This window comes from Corylus avellana, chromosome 3, assembly GCF_965113065.1.
Source record: "Corylus avellana chromosome 3, dhCorAvel1.hap1.2, whole genome shotgun sequence".
Taxonomy (NCBI): Eukaryota; Viridiplantae; Streptophyta; class Magnoliopsida; order Fagales; family Betulaceae; genus Corylus; species Corylus avellana.
The window spans coordinates 32,268,053-32,284,537 of NC_142492.1; the positions used below are offsets into that span (position 1 = coordinate 32,268,053).

The window sequence follows — 16,485 nt, forward strand, 5'->3', positions numbered from 1 at the left end:
AAAGCAAAAAGATGCCAAGATTTCCTCGACATCAAAAGATAAGAGCATGAAAATGGAGTCCTGACTACAAGGCATCAAAAGATTTTATATGGGACCTGCTATCAGAAATCATGATCATAATTAATGGAGTCCACTTAAAGCATTCTATGGGGGCTCCATTTGGTAAACAATTGTGTAATTAATATTTTGTGCGAATAATAATAAGAAATTAGTGATATGATATAAATTAGAAAGAAAGTTTCAAATTTTTTGTAAGGAAAAATGAAAAAATTATGTGTTGTAGTAAATCTTTTGTTTAAATAATAATAAAAAAATTATTGATGTGATATAAAAAAGTAAAAATGTTTTGAAGTTGATTTTTGTTGGGAGAGTTTAGGTATTTCTAAACCCTAAAAGTTAGTTCAATAAATGAGACTTTCTCTCACACTTAAATCCCGTTTGGAATTACAATTTCAATAAGTACGATTTTAAAAATTGCTTTTTTAAAATTTGCGTTTTTGAAATCGCTACTTTTTAAAATTGCAAAAGTGTTTGGTAAAACATGTTAAAAAGTATTTTTTTTATCAAATATTTGTTATGTGAAATCATGATTTTGGTTTAAATTTGTGTTTTTTCAAATAAGCAACCCCTAGCCTGCTTTTAAAAATCACAAATTTTTTTCCTATTTTAAATTAAGTGATTTTTAAATCGCAAGGTCAAACGCCTTACGTTTTGCGATATTTTTAAAAAAATACAAATGATTCTTGTGAAATCGAAATCCCAAACGGACCCTTATAAAATGATCACCAACCCCTCTATGACCTATGTGGAATAACCCAACAATTTGTTTACTAAAAGGATATAGAAAGGAGGATTAACAAACACATACTAACACTTTTTCAGCTTATTTCTATTTTTAAGGGTTTACATAGCATTGATATTATTGCACCTTACGTTATTATTAAATTTTTGGGGCTATATGAGTCAGAATAAGATCCTCTCTATTTCAAATGAAATAGATAATATCCATTTAGTGAAAAATAAAAGATAATATTATAAATTTTTTTATCCTTTAACTTTAATGTTAAGATAATATTATTACCCATCATTTTACACTAAATGAATATTCTTAATTTTAAATGAAATTGAGAGGATCCTATTTCGTATGAGTCATATACCTAACCTCACAGAACAAATAATAATTTTAAAACTTCAAAAAAATAAAAAATAAATATAAATACTGAAAAAGGAAATGATGTGGGACATTGTTAGGACAAACCTGTGCGGGTTTACAGATGTGGGTTTGTCCTACCGCATTTTTGGGCAAAAAAAAAAAACAAATTTGCCTTGATATTATGAGATGCTACACATCCCAATTTTTCTTTTCAAAAATTAGTTCACAAATAATGTGTCATCATCTCATAAAATTTATCATTTTGAGAAGTGTGTTACCAACTTAAGGGATGGTAACACATAATTTGGAAACTAACTTTTGAGAAAACAAATTTAGGATATATAGTATTTCTATGATATTATTGCACCTCATGCCAAATAAAAGGAGAATACACAAATATTATTTACGTTCATTGTAGTGTCTATATGCTTTACAGTTCACAATATTGGATTATATATTTAATACCTATTGGGTATTGAAACTTGAAAAGCATTTTTATTACTGGAGAGCTGGGTTATTCTAAACACTTTGAGAGAGGAAATGGCGCAACAATCATGGCAGGATCTGCACAAAATACCCCTTTTCAATCCACTCCTCTCACTTGTTTTTCTCATCCCTTTTCTCTATGTTTTCAAGCGTATTAAAAGTGGCAAGACCAAGTTACCTCCATCCCCACCAAAGATACCAATCATCGGCAACCTACACCAGCTTGGCACACTCCCACACCGCTCTCTTCAAACCCTTTCTAACAAGTATGGCCCTCTAATGTTCATGTACTTGGGCAATGTTCCAACCCTTGTGGTGTCATCTGCAGATATGGCTAGAGAAATTATGAAAACACATGATATCATTTTCTCAAACCGGCCCAAAACCACAGCTAATAATATCTTATTCTATGGATGCAAAGACATAGCCTTCTCACCCTACGGTGAGTATTGGAGACAAGCAAGGAAAATTTGTGTTCTCGAACTTTTGAGCCTCAAAAGTGTGCAATCTTTCGAGTATGTAAGGAGAGAAGAATCTGAAGCATTGACCAACAAGATACGCGACACGTGTCTCAAAGGGGGTTCTGCTAATCTAAGTGAGATGTTTTTAGCCACCACAAATAACATAGCCTCTAGATGTATACTTGGACAGAAGTTTGAAGAAGAAAATGGTAAGAGCAAGTTCGGAGAGCTATCAAGAAGAGTAATGGTGCTACTAGTAGCATTCTGTTTTAGAGATTTTTTCCCTTCTCTGGGATGGATTGATGTTCTTACCGGAATTATTCCGAGTCTGAAAGCCACTTTTGGAGGTTTAGATGCTATTTTTGACCAAGTGATTGAAGAACACGAGACAAAGAAAATTGATGACGACCAGCCTCATAGCCTTGATTTCGTGCAGATTCTCCTCCGACTTCAAAAGAATAGCATGCTCGACTTTGAGCTCAACAAAAACAACCTCAAAGCAATTCTACTGGTTTCTCTCTCTCTCTCTCTCTCTCTCTCTCTAGATCTTACACGCACACAAACACACACACACACAGACGCATGGACATCTAAGTCTAACGTATTCTTTTTTCCACAATTTCAGGACATGTTTGTGGCAGGAACTGATACTAGTTCAACAGTTTTGGAATGGTTAATGGCAGAACTCATAAAAAATCCAAGAGTCATGAAGAGAGCACAAGAAGAGGTGAGGAGAGTGGTGAGCAAGAAGTCAAAGATAGACGTGAATGACATCAACAAAATGGATTACTTGAAATGTATTCTCAAAGAAACTGTACGACTACATCCACCAATTCCCCTTTTGCTACCTCGGGAAACATTAACAAGTGTGAAAATTAGAGGCTATGATATTCCGCCAAATACAACAGTTGTTACCAATGCATGGGCAATTCAAATGGACCCTAAAGTATGGGAGAGGCCAGAAGAGTTCCTCCCGGAGAGATTCGAAGGCAACCCGGTTGATTTCAGAGGCCAAAATTTTGAATTCATCCCATTTGGAGGAGGAAGAAGGGGATGTCCGGGATTGACATTTGGTGTTGCTTCAGTTGAATATGTAATTGCAAACATCTTACATTGGTTTGACTGGAAGCTGCCTGGTGCTAATGTTCAGGGGGAGGACTTGGACATGACTGAACTTAACGGGCTCACTGTGACAAAGAAAATTCCTCTTCATCTTGTACCAGTACTGCACTCTCCTTGAATCTATGCATTAAGAGATATATGTACTCATGATAATGTCGGTTTTCTCTTCATTCTCTTGTATTGTTTCAGAATTTGTTGTTTTTCCTTATTGGAATAATTTGTGTAAGGGGATTTTAAATCGAACCTTTCATCCTATATACATGCTATTCATCCTATATATATGCTAATCGAATTTGTTGGATTAGAATTTCAACGTTGATAATAACAGAAGCTTCAATTAATGCTAATTGAAACTTTCATGCTATATGCGCACAAATTGTACATAATATTGTACATAATAATTGTTAACTTTTTAAGTTGGATCATTTGGTGTTTAAAACATTCTTTTATGCTTATTGGGGCATGGGTACGTAATTGTCATACTTATGTCTACATAGGAAAAAAGCGATAAATTCTCAAGAAGACAACTATTCACTACCAAAAAAAAAAAATAGAAAAAAGAAGCATACTTAGTGACATATGGATTAGTGATGTTTTTAGAAAATATCACTAAAATGCTACGTTTTACTGGTCAAACGTCACTTTTCATAAAATAATGACATTTCATTTTCAATGTACGTAGCATGACAATTATTCATCCACTAACGTTTCATTCAGTTATGTAAACAATTTTTAACAATATTTATTATTAAAAATGCTCTTCCAATAGTAGTTGTCGCAGCTGGTAACCTTAATTATATATTTTATATAATTAAAATATGTCCAAAAAAAAAAACATTTAATTTGCAATTTCAAAATTGCAAATTAACTGTTTTTTTTTTTTTTTTGATTCCTGATTTAGAGGTTCGTAGAATCATATAATCGCAATTTGCTTCAATGGTTTAAAATTTTTAATATATACTTTAAGTTTTTATTTGGGTCGGCGCCTTATATTAAACAAAACAAGCGTATCAACCAAATCAATTTATCAAGTAAAAATCCACCCAAAAAAATAAGTGAAAAAAAAAAACCATCAAGTTCGTTAGTTAGTTTAAGAAGAAAAAGAATCAAATAATTTTGGAAAAGGCATTAAATTTGTTCACTAAAAAAAAAAAGAAGTCATAATTAAAATACCTGGCCCAGAAACAATCAATGGCCAGTCAAGACTCAATAGTACGGCCCAAAGCAATTGTTTTGTTTTTAATTTTCCACTGATATATTTGATGAGTTAGAAAAAATAAAAAATAAAAAATCTGCCCACATATGCGTTTTTTGCTTTCTCTTTCTCTTTCTCTAATTGTCCACTACCGCTACGTACTGTGTTAAAAACATAACAACACAAAACACAGCGTTTGTATTCTATGAATTAAACCAAATGAGCGTGGTAGCCTGGAAGCCGCATGTCAAGTGTCAACTAACAACAAACGGGGTGTTTTGGATTAAAAAATAAAGGGTCATCTTCTTCACATTTCGTCTAACCTAAAAACCAGAAAGGTTGAAAACTGTGACGACAGGAAAAAATAGCTGTCATGGCCGCTTGAGTGTTCGTGGTTTGCCCCAGATGTCTTATGAGTGAGTGGCTGAAGGTAATGTCTGTTGCCCTTTATAAGGTCTCAGGGTGGGCATATAGGGTTTTGGGGATTTTTTACCGGGGGTGTGGAAAATTTTTAGGGGTTGAGAGAGGGGTCATTTGACCCCTCTCAACTCCCTCCCTCCAACCCTGCACGTTGCTATTCACAAGCGAAATGCGACGTGTGAATAGTAAATTCACTATTCACAAGTCGCCTTTCGCGAGTGAATAACGACACGTGGGAAAAGGGGTGGCCCAAAAGTGGCAAGCACCACCTCCGGCCACCTCTAGAGTGGCTTGCGGGCCACACTAAAGGACATTCTCTAGTACAAATATGTATCTTCCTTTTTCTTTTCTTTTTTTCAAGATATTTAATTTAAGGGAGTCATTTATTTTTGGGCATTTTTTAGATAAAGGAAAAAATGCAAAATCAGTCTCTGTAATTTACCTGATTTGCAATTAACTCTTTGTGGTATCAAAATGAACTCAAAGGTCCCTGAAATATACCAAAAAAACAATTTAGTCCCTACAATCAAATTTTGTTCACTAACTTAACAGATTCTGATAGCGTGAAAATTCAAAGCCAATAAAATTGTGATACCTGTCCTATTTAAATCAGTGTCACACTAACGGAATATGTTAAATTAGTGGACGAAATTTGACTATATGTACTAAATTGTTTTTTAAGCATACCTCAATAACCTTTGAGTTCATTTTGATACTACATGAAACTAATTGTAAATCAGGTAAACCACAATGACTAATTTTGTATTTTTTCCTTAGATAAATTATGGAGTCAAGTGCCCAAACAGATCAAGGGTGATATTTTTGCATTTATTATCCTTTGATCTCTCCATTTGCCACAATCTCATTATTATTTGATACTACAATTGTAAATGACACATAATATTATCCGTTTTTTGTTCTTTTGAACTAGACTTTTCAGGAGGACACTCATCCTCACATTACTCTCGCATAAGCATGCTTAATTGCGAAGTTATGATAAAATTGTGATCATCACGATTTTAAAACATGTTATTGTCAAGAAGGGTACGAGTATACATATACACATATCCTCATTCCCGGACGATGTGGAACACCACATCGACACACTTCAACAACCAGACGATCATTGTAGTACCAAAAATAGACTATTAGAATGCCAATCATATACGTCCACGATACCACTGTCTACATGCACGAGATTTCTTGTAATTCTTACAGGCTGAAGGTTCCAACAACCTAAAGTTATTTTGTTATAAATTTATGTTTGAATATAAATAAAAACTTATTGATGTGATATAAAAGTAAAATAAGATTTGAATTTTTTATGAGAGAAGTAATAACTTTGTAAAGATGTTTGGAGAAGTAAAAAAAATAATAGAGTTTCTTGCCAAACAGTGCCTAGTAAAAAAATAAAAGAGTTTGATTATTCAAATGTGAGATTTCTGTTATTATACCTAGGAATAACATCACATGAAAAATCCAAATACTTTTTGGCTTGCAGCTTAAATGTTTTTGGAGCCGGCCAAGATGCCACCAAAAAGCACTTAATGCTATTGGAGGAAAAGTCTGTGCAAGTATATATCTTTGGCTTCTAAGGCACAAAGAGATCAGTTGACCAAATATGAGATGGAATTAAAGGCAACGATCCACAAGTACTGTAAACCAACCATTTTGGAAGGCTTAGGTTCTTCCAATTATCCGATGAAACTTTTAGATTTTTTTGGAGAATTCTGTAATAAAGTTTAAAATTCTTGACTGTTATTTTAAATTTAAGTCATTCAAATTTTATTGTCTTAGTATGAAACTTGTTGTAGATACAACAATTGAAGATAAATTAGCAATTTTATTAAACGTGTTCAATATTAAATTTGGAAATTTGAATCATTTAACTCAATATTTAAAAATCATCACCGTCCCACTCCCCTCGTCTTCTCTGCATTATATATACCAGCTGATAAAGTCACCTTGTTCTAAACACTTGAGAGAGGAAAATGTCTCTACTACCATGGTTGCAACAATCATGGCAAGAGCTACAAAATATACCCTTCAATCCACTCCTCTCAGCTATTTTAATCATCTGTTCTCTTTACGTTTTCAAGCGTATAAGAAGTGTCAAATCCAATTTACCTCCATCCCCACCAAAGCTGCCAATCATCGGCAACCTACACCAGCTTGGCACGCTCCCACACCGTTCACTTCATTCCCTTTCTAACAAGTATGGCCCTCTAATGTTCTTGTGCTTGGGCAATGCTCCAACCCTTGTGGTATCATCTGCAAATATGGTCAAAGAAATGATAAAGACAAATGATATCATTTTCTCAAACCGGCCCAAAATCACAGCTGCAAATATCTTACTCTATGGATGCAAAGACATAGCGTTCTCGCCCTATAGTGAGTATTGGAGACAAGCAAGGAAAATTTGTGTCCTCGAACTTTTGAGCCTCAAAAGTGTGCAATCGCTCCAATATGTAAGGGAAGAAGAAGTTGAAGCATTGAACAACAAGATACGTGACTCGTGTCTCAAAGGAGCTTCTGTTAATCTAAGTGAGATGTTGATTGCAACTTCCAACAACATAGTCTCTAGATGTATCGTTGGACAGAAGTTTGAAGACGAAAATGGTAAGAGCAGGTTCGGAGAACTATCAAGAAGAGTAATGGTTCTATTTGTAGTGTTCTGTTTTGGAGATTTTTTCCCTACTTTTGGATGGATTGATGTTCTTACTGGAAATATTCCGAGTATGAAAGCAACTTTTAGGGAATTGGATGCTTTTTTTGAACAAGTGATTGAAGAACATAAGACGTCAGAGAATAGTGATGATGACCATCTTAATAGTCTTGATTTTGTGGATATTCTCCTCCGACTTCAAAAGAATGACAAGCTCGATTTTGAGCTCGCCAAAGACAGCCTCAAAGCAATTCTATTGGTCTCTCTCTCTCTCTCTCTCTCTCTCTCTCTCTCTCTCTCTCTAACACACTCACACACACAAACCCATGCCTAAAGTTTTGTGCTTCCACAATTTCAGGATATGTTTGTGGGAGGAACTGATACAACTTCAACAGCTTTGGAATGGTTAATGGCGGAGCTCATAAAAAATCCAGGTATCATGAAGAGAGCACAAGAAGAAGTGAGAAGAGTGGTGGGCAAGAAGTCAAAGATAGACGTGAATGATATCAACAAAATGGATTACTTGAAATGTATCCTCAAAGAAACTGTACGACTACATCCACCACTTCCTCTTTTGGTACCTCGGGAAACAATAACAAGTGTGAAAATTGGAGGTTATGATATTCCACCAAAAACAAGAGTATTTATCAATACATGGGCAATCCAAAGGGACCCTAAAGTATGGGAGAGGCCAGAAGAGTTCCTCCCGGAGAGATTCGAAGACAACCCGATTGATTTCAGAGGCCAAGACTTTGAATTAATCCCATTTGGAGGTGGGAGAAGAGGATGCCCGGGAATGGCATTTGGTGTTGCTTCAGTTGAATATGTGGTCGCCAACCTCTTATGTTGGTTTGATTGGAAGTTGCCGAGTGGTAATGTGCAGGGGGAGGACTTGGACATGACTGAAATTAACGCTCTTGTTGCCTCAAAGAAAATTCCTCTTCATCTTGTACCAATACTGTACTCTCCTTGATCTATCCAGTAAGTGTCATGGTTGTGCTCATAATATAGTTTTTCTTCATTCTCTTGTTTTGTTTTAGAATTTGCTTCATTTTTTTTTTTTCCTTCATGAAATTAGTGTAAGGTGATTTCATCGTTGATAATAACATAAGCTTCAATGCTAGTAGAAACTTTCATGCTATTTGCATACCAATTGTACACAATAGTTGTTAAGGTTTTAAGTTTGCCCATTTGGTGTCCAAAACATGATTTTATGTTTATTGGAGTATGGGTAGTTGTTGTGCTTACCTCGACATTGAAGAAAGTGATGAATTCTCCAAGAAGACAAGTACTGAAGTTGTTGTCCAAACATGGAAGATACATGTCCGGACATAAGGAGGTCAAGGACTACATGTCCTATGCCATGTGCGTGTCCAGGCATGCCTTGTTTCTAAAGACTGGTGTCCAGACACGCTTGGTGATGTTCGAAGATTGGTCAGTTCGTACATGTTCCCAAATCTATCCAGACATGCCAACATACATGCCTAGCTAGGTCAGGTTAGCATCGTTGGAAGTGATGCTTGAACATGAAAGGTCACATGTCCGAACATGATGGAGGCCCGAAAATACATGGTTTCTAACATGCGTGCTGTTGTTTGAACATGAAGGAGTGATTAAGCATGAAATCCAACAAATCAAAACGCATGAAAGTTTTTTCTAAATGATAGAAGTTATTAAGTTCTTTTAATTAATAAGGGATTTTAATTTTTCTAAACTCATGTGTTTATTTAATTCTCAACTGAAGTCTTAACTTAGAGATGAGTTTTTGTTATTTATTACAACAAATAAGGAGAAGTAAAAGCCTTGTAAGTTAGTCTTTGAATGCCTCTATTTATAGGCTTCGTAAGATGTATTTTCAATACAAGTGAAGTACGAAGAAGACTTCCTCCACTCTTCTCTAGTCTAATTTATTCTTTGTCTTTATTAATAAAAGAGAGAGTGAGAGAGAGAAATAGAAAGGTAACTAACTAGTTTATAAACTAGTATTTTATCCTTCAAATTGGTATCAGAGCCCAGTTGTGCCAATTCCCATTTTGTCCTTTCTAGAAATGGGTTCCAACATAGTCCAGCAACAAATCCCTAGATTATCAAAAGATAACTATAGGTCATGGTCTATCCAAATGAGAGCCCTGTTTGGGTTTCAAGATCTGTGGGAAGTCATTACCGACGGATTTACGGAACCCACTGAGGAGGAAGCTGAATACACAGCAGATGAGAAGAAGACTCTTAAGGAACAAAGGAAAAATGATAAAAAGGCCTTGTTTCTACTCTATCAAGCATTGGACGAGTCTACCTTTGAGAAAGTTGCCGAAGCAATGACAAGTAAACAAGCATGGGAGATTCTAGCTTCCATCTTCAAAGGAGACGAACGGGTGAAACGGGTCCGTCTCCAATCATTACGGGGCGAGTTCGAGGCTCTTCACATGAAGGATAGAGAATCAGTGTCTGATTATTTCTCACGATTACTAGTAATTGTGAATGGTTTGAAAAGAAACAATGAGAAGGTCGATGACATCCGAGTCATCGAAAAGGTGCTTCGATCCCTTTCATCTAAATTTGAACATGTAGTTGTAGCTATCGAAGAGTCTAAGGACTTGGAGAAGCTAACAATTGAGGAGTTTTTTGGTTCATTACAACTACATGAGCAAAGGATGCAGAAGAATGCTAGTTCTAGTGTATTAGAACAAGCACTAGAGTCAAAACTGACTCTAAATGATCAAAGCAAATTCAGCTCCTACCGTGGTTGTGGTAGAGGCCGGGGACGTGGTATTTTCCAACAACCACGTCAAAGTCAACAGGAGACTCAAAACTTCAGAGGTCGAGGACGAGGAGGCTACCGAGGAAGAGGAAGATCCACATATGGACGTGGAAACTCCAAGAATATCCAATGCTACAACTGCAAGAAGTTTGGACATTATGCCTCGGATTGTTGGCACAAAGATGATGAGCAAGCAAATGTTGCAGAAGCAACAAATGAGGTTCGTAGTGATTCTATTTTACTTCTCGCTCATGATGATTCGGATTCACAAGATGAGGTCTGGTACCTCGATTCTAGCGCAAGCAATCATATGTGTGGGAAGAAAGATCTGTTCGTAGAACTCACAGAAGGAGTTCGTGGAAAAGTGAACTTGGGAGACTCCACCAAACTCTTAGTTGAAGGCAAAGGGAAGATAAAAATCTGTCAAAATGATGGTAAGAAATGGTACATTTCTGATGTTTATTATGTGCCTAACATGAAAAGCAATATTCTTAGCATTGGGCAGTTGCTCGAGAAGGGGTACACCATACATATGGAGAACTACTCTCTCATTTTGAGAGATACACGTGGAGGAATTGTGGCTCGTGTTCCAATGACCAATAATCGCATGTTCCCGTTACATCTTAACACAAAGTCTGAGAAGTGCTTCTATGGACTCAAGGAAAGTGAGTCATGGAAGTGGCATCTTCGCTTTGGCTATCTACATTTCAACGGCCTAAAGCTATTATCTTCATTTGGCATGGTGCATGGGTTACCAGTGATCGAGCCACCGAGCAACGTTTGTGAAGGATGTATACTTGGCAAGCAGGCACGACTTCCTTTTCCCAGCAGCAAATCTTGGAGAGCAACATCACCATTGCAACTGGTTCATACCGACATATGTGGACCAATAGATCCCATGTCCTTAGGAGGTAATAGATACTTTATTACCTTCATCGATGACTATAGCAGAAAACTTTGGGTATATTTTCTTAAAGAAAAATCAGCTGCCTTTATTGTATTCAAGAACTTCAAAGCCCTTGTTGAAAATCAAAGTGGCCATAAGCTTGTAACTCTTCGTTCTGACCGAGGTGGAGAATACACCTCAAAAGAATTTGATAAGTATTGCAGGGAACAAGGCATAAAGCATCAGTTGACTGCTGCTTACACACCACAGCAAAACGGGATCGCCGAAAGAAAGAACCGTACCATTCTTAATATGACCAGAACTATGCTCAAGGAGAAAGGGCTGCCAAAACAATTCTGGGCAGAAGCTGTAGCGTGCTCATCTTATCTACTCAACCGATGTCTTACCAAAAGTGTCAAGAATATGACACCTCAAGAGGCATGGAGCGGCCACAAGCCAAGTGTTGCACACCTAAGAATCTTTGGGTGTGTTGCATATTCTCAAGTTCCCGAATCCAAAAGGAAGAAGCTTGATGATCGTGGTGAAAAATGTATCTTTCTCGGCTATAGTGAAGAGTCGAAAGCATACAAACTCTACAACCCACTAACAAAGAAATTAATGGTTAGTAGAGACATTATCTTTGATGAAGAAAGTGTGTGGAGCTGGAGCAATGAAGAGAAGGCCAAAGAACAACAAGTGTTAGAGGAGCCTAAAGAGCTCTCAACAGAAGCTCCACCAAGTACCCCACCATCTTCTCAATCTACCACACCGTTCACAGCACAGAAGGACTCTACATCTTCTATGGGAGGTAGCAGCAGCAGATCCTCCACAAATCAAAGTAAGATGAGAAGTCTCAGGGAAATTTATGAGCAAACAGAAGATGGAGAGACTAATCTTTTCTGCCTATATGTTGATCATGAGCCTCTTACCTTTCAAGAAGCTGTTGAAGAAGATTGTTGGAGATCCGCAATGGAGGAGGAGATACATGCTATTCAAAAGAATGACACTTGGGAGTTGACAACACTCCCATCAAACCATAAGGCTATTGGTGTCAAATGGGTGTACAAGATCAAACGCACTGCAGAAGGTGAAGTTTCTCGATACAAGGCAAGACTTGTAGCTAAAGGCTACAAACAGAAGTATGTCATAGACTATGAAGAGATCTTTGCACCAGTTGCAAGACTTGACACAGTGAGATTGTTGATCGCACTTGCTGCTCATCACAATTGGAAAATATACCAACTTGATGTCAAGTCAACCTTTCTCAATGGCATCCTTGAAGAAGAGGTGTATGTACAACAACCGGAAGGTTTTATAATGGAAGGAGAAGAAAGCAAGGTGTACCACCTTAAGAAGGCGTTATATGGCTTAAAGCAGGCACCAAGAGCTTGGAACGCACGCATTGATAATTACCTTCATCAGAACGGCTTCACTAAATGTCCATATGAACATGCTGTTTATATGAAGAAAAACCATCGTGGTGAATTTCTAATCATTTGCCTATATGTTGATGATATGTTATATACAGGAAATAATGGTGAAATGTTCAAGGAATTCAAGCAATCAATGTTTAAGGAGTTTGAAATGACAGACAACGGGTTGATGTCCTATTTCCTTGGTATTGAAGTGAAGCAACAACATGATGGAATTTTCATATCCCAAAAGAAGTACATGGGTGAGATTTTAGAGAAATTCAAGATGGGTAATTGCAACTCTGTGAATACCCCAGTTGAAACAAGCATAAAGTTGTCAAAAGAAGGAGATGGTCGAGTTATTGAACCAACTCTTTACAAGAGTTTGGTTGGAAGTCTGAGGTACTTGACGATCACAAGGCCAGATATTGTCTATGGAGTTGGACTTGTGAGTCGATACATGGAGACACCAATGGAGACTCATTGGTTAGCTGCAAAAAAAATCCTAAGGTACATAAAAGGCACTTTGAATCTTGGTTTATTCTATGCCTATGGAGATAAAGCGAAATTAGTTGGTTATTCAGATAGTGATTGGGGATGTGACCAAGATGAGAGGAAAAGTACTACTGGGTATGTGTTCTATCTTAGTTCTACAGCATTTTCTTGGACATCCAAGAAACAAGGAATTGTAGCCTTGTCTACCTGTGAGGCGGAGTATGTGGCTGCTTCGTCTACTGTTTGTGAAACTATATGGCTAAGGAATCTCTTGAAGGAACTGGAACATCCACAAGAAGAACCGACTGTGATTTATGCGGATAACCAATCAGCTATAAAGTTAGCAAAGAATCCAGTGCAACATAGGAGGAGTAAACACATTGACACTAGGTTCCACTTTCTTAGAGACCATGTCAAGCAGAAGACAATAGAGCTCCAGTATTGCCACACCACTGAACAAGTAGGAGATATATTTACTAAGCCATTATCAGGTGCAATTTTCATGAGGCTAAGAGACATGCTTGGCATGAGGAGGTTTTGATTTGAGGGGGTGTGTTGGAAACTAAACAAATCAAAACGCATGAAAGTTTTTTCTAAATGATAGAAGTTATTAAGTTCTTTTAATTAATAAGGGATTTTAATTTTTCTAAACTCATGTGTTTATTTAATTCTCAACTGAAGTCTTAACTTAGAGATGAGTTTTTGTTATTTATTATAATAAATAAGGAAAAGTAAAAGCCTTGTAAGTTAGTCTTTGAATGCCTCTATTTATAGGCTTCGTAAGATGTATTTTCAATTCAAGTGAAGTACGAAGAAGACTTCCTCCACTCTTCTCTAGTCTAATTTATTCTTTGTATTTAGTAATAAAAGAGAGAGAGAGAGAGAGAAATAGAAAGGTAACTAACTAGTTTATAAACTAGTATTTTATCCTTTAGTTTGGACACCGTCATGCAGAACACACACGATTTCCTCATTGAAAAGCTTGTTCGGCTCATCCATTCATAGGTGTACTCAAAGAGAATTTTTAGGTACCATGTTGACGTAGCTCGAGAAGCATTGATAAAAAGAAAAGAAGTGTTGCGACTTCAATTCAATAAAATCAACAAGCTACGCATAGCTTAGAAATATATAGAACAAACATAAATTTCTATGATTCCCAATATTTCATTACCAAATGTATATTATGCCAAAAACAAGAGTATTCATCAATACATGGGCAATCCAAAGGGACTCTAAAATATGGGAGAGGGCAGAAGAGTTCCTCCCGGAGAGATTCGAAGACAACCCGGTTCATTTTAGAGGCCAAGACTTTGAACTCATCCCATTTGGAGTTGGGAGAAGGGGATGCCCGGGAATAAAATTTGCCAATTTGGCGTTGCTTCAGTTGAATATGTGGTCGCCAACCTCTTGTGTTGGTTTCATTGGAAGTTGCCGAGTGGTAATGTGCAGGAGGAGGACTTGGACATGACTGAAATTAGCGCTCTCACTGCATTTAAAAATGTTCTTCACCAGATTTCCTTGATCTAAGCATTAAGACTTAGGAGATTTATTGTTGTGCTCATAATGTATGTAGTTTTTCTGCATTCTCTTGTTTTGTTGTAGAATTATCTGTTTTTCCTTATTGAAATCAGTGCAAGGGGAGTTCAACTTTGATTACAATAACAGAAGCTTCAATGCTATCAGAAACTTTCATTATCGATTGTTGAGACCTGATAAAATTCTGCTGCTTCAAATTGATTTTTGTTATTTTTTAATTTTTTAATTTGGCAAACATAGAAAATAGTGGTGTTTGCCGTCCTACATCACAAGTCTACCTTAATTGTGTTGATACACAATTGCTTGCTTGAAGTAAAGTGTCTTGGACTAAAATCAAAGGTTTTTCCTTTGAGTTGAAGTAAGTGTTTTGGCTGATATCTTCAAGTTAGCAAAGTTTTCCCCCAACGTCAACAAAATTCTTTTTATTTATTTATTTATGAGAAAATTACACTTTACCCCCCCCCCCCAAAGTTTGGAGCGATTTTCAATTCGACCACCAATGTTTCAATTTTTGCAATGCACCCCCTCCCAAACTTGCAAATTTTTTTCAATTTGACCAATTTCATCCTAAAATTCTCATATTGCCCCTAATTTATTTTTTTTATTTTTTATAAAAAAATTAGAAAAAAAATATTCGGTGGCCATCTGGCCATTTTTGCAACCCCAAATTTTCTCTTTTTTTTTTTTTTATAAAAAGTAAAAAGGTAAAAAAAATAGGGGCAATATGGAAATTTTTGGATGAAATTGGTCGAATTGAAAAAAATTTACAAGTTTGGGGGAGTGCATTGCAAAAATTGAAACATTGGTGGTTGAATTGAAAATCGCCCCAAACTTTAGGGGAGTAAAGTGTATTTTTCCCTTTATTTATTATTATTATTATTATTATTATTATTATGTTTTTGATCCTCTGAGTACATTTTTGGTTTGATATGTTTATCACGACATTAGTTTAGCTTTACTTTGACTTCAAAACCAAACCATCAAATTACTCAATTAATTCAAAATTCACATTAACTACTAGAAATCATCTTTATCCCAGATTAAACCTTTTTACAACTTTAAAGTCCTCCTTGGTAAAATTAGAAGCCTAAAAAGTAAAATCATCAATCAATTGTTCCAATTATTACAATTAACTCTCATAATTAGGAGAAAATCCTTAATGATTGAAATTGAAGCCTAAAATATGTGTAAAATATGCCTCTTCTCAAAAGATCATAAATCCAACTTCTTATTGCAAATTAAGGATTTACTGCTTTCTTAGATTATATTTTGTAATGTAAATAATATATGACTATGGGTAGTTAGAATGTAAGATCGACTCTTTCAAAAAAAAAAGAAAAAAAAAAAGAATGTAAGATCGACAATGGAAGATATGGAAAATTCCGTATAGAAATGTATTGAATGATTGAGCCACACTCATATCTCACGAGTCTTTTACAGACCCAGCCCCTAACTATAATTTGAATGGGGCTAAACTCTAATAATGAAAAATGGACTACTACCCAACCCAACTACCATACCAAATTTGTTACATAGCCTATTTCTTTAAAGCCTAAAATAAAATAAAATAAAACCTATTATAATTGCATCAACCAAAAAATAAAATTGTTAGGATTACAAAAAAAAAAAAAAAAAAAATCATATAAAGTGATGTGGCACAACATAATTGAGAAGGAAATGAATCCAAATTTAAAAAATTCAGTCATATTGTGCTACATTACTTTGTAAGAGTTTTTTTTTTTTTTTTTTTTTTTAATATTTTGTAAACCTAGCTAGCATGATGATTGGTGTCAATATTGTCCATATTTTCTCATATCATCTTACAAATCAACCATTAAATTTGTAAACTTATGTGGACCCTATATGAGTCAATAGTGACTTCTACAAATCTAATGG

At 35.8% G+C, this 16,485-nt stretch overlaps 2 protein-coding genes across 2 annotated transcripts; both read left to right on the forward strand.

Moving 5' to 3' along the window:
* The first annotated feature begins 1,903 nt into the window (after positions 1 to 1,903).
* On the forward strand, positions 1,904 to 3,351 carry LOC148587097 (phenylacetaldehyde oxime monooxygenase CYP71AN24-like). Its single transcript, XM_088514708.1, has 2 exons — positions 1,904 to 2,611; positions 2,726 to 3,351. The coding sequence occupies exons 1-2, from the start codon at positions 1,919 to 1,921 to the stop codon at positions 3,338 to 3,340; spliced, it is 1,308 nt and encodes a 435-aa protein (XP_088370834.1). The 5' UTR covers positions 1,904 to 1,918; the 3' UTR covers positions 3,341 to 3,351.
* A 3,477-nt stretch (positions 3,352 to 6,828) lies between these two features.
* Positions 6,829 to 8,475, forward strand: LOC132176196 (phenylacetaldehyde oxime monooxygenase CYP71AN24-like). Its single transcript, XM_059588333.2, has 2 exons — positions 6,829 to 7,761; positions 7,861 to 8,475. The coding sequence occupies exons 1-2, from the start codon at positions 6,829 to 6,831 to the stop codon at positions 8,473 to 8,475; spliced, it is 1,548 nt and encodes a 515-aa protein (XP_059444316.2).
* Positions 8,476 to 16,485: the final 8,010 nt, after the last annotated feature.

Excerpts from the sequence above, each read along its gene's own strand:
- LOC148587097 (XM_088514708.1), top strand. The coding sequence starts at position 1,919 with ATGTTCATGTACTTGGGCAATGTTCCAACCCTTGTGGTGTCATCTGCA. Across the intron at positions 2,612-2,725 it reads ACCTCAAAGCAATTCTACTG|GACATGTTTGTGGCAGGAAC; the intron begins GTTTCTCTCTCT and ends CCACAATTTCAG.
- LOC132176196 (XM_059588333.2), top strand. The coding sequence starts at position 6,829 with ATGTCTCTACTACCATGGTTGCAACAATCATGGCAAGAGCTACAAAAT. Across the intron at positions 7,762-7,860 it reads GCCTCAAAGCAATTCTATTG|GATATGTTTGTGGGAGGAAC; the intron begins GTCTCTCTCTCT and ends CCACAATTTCAG.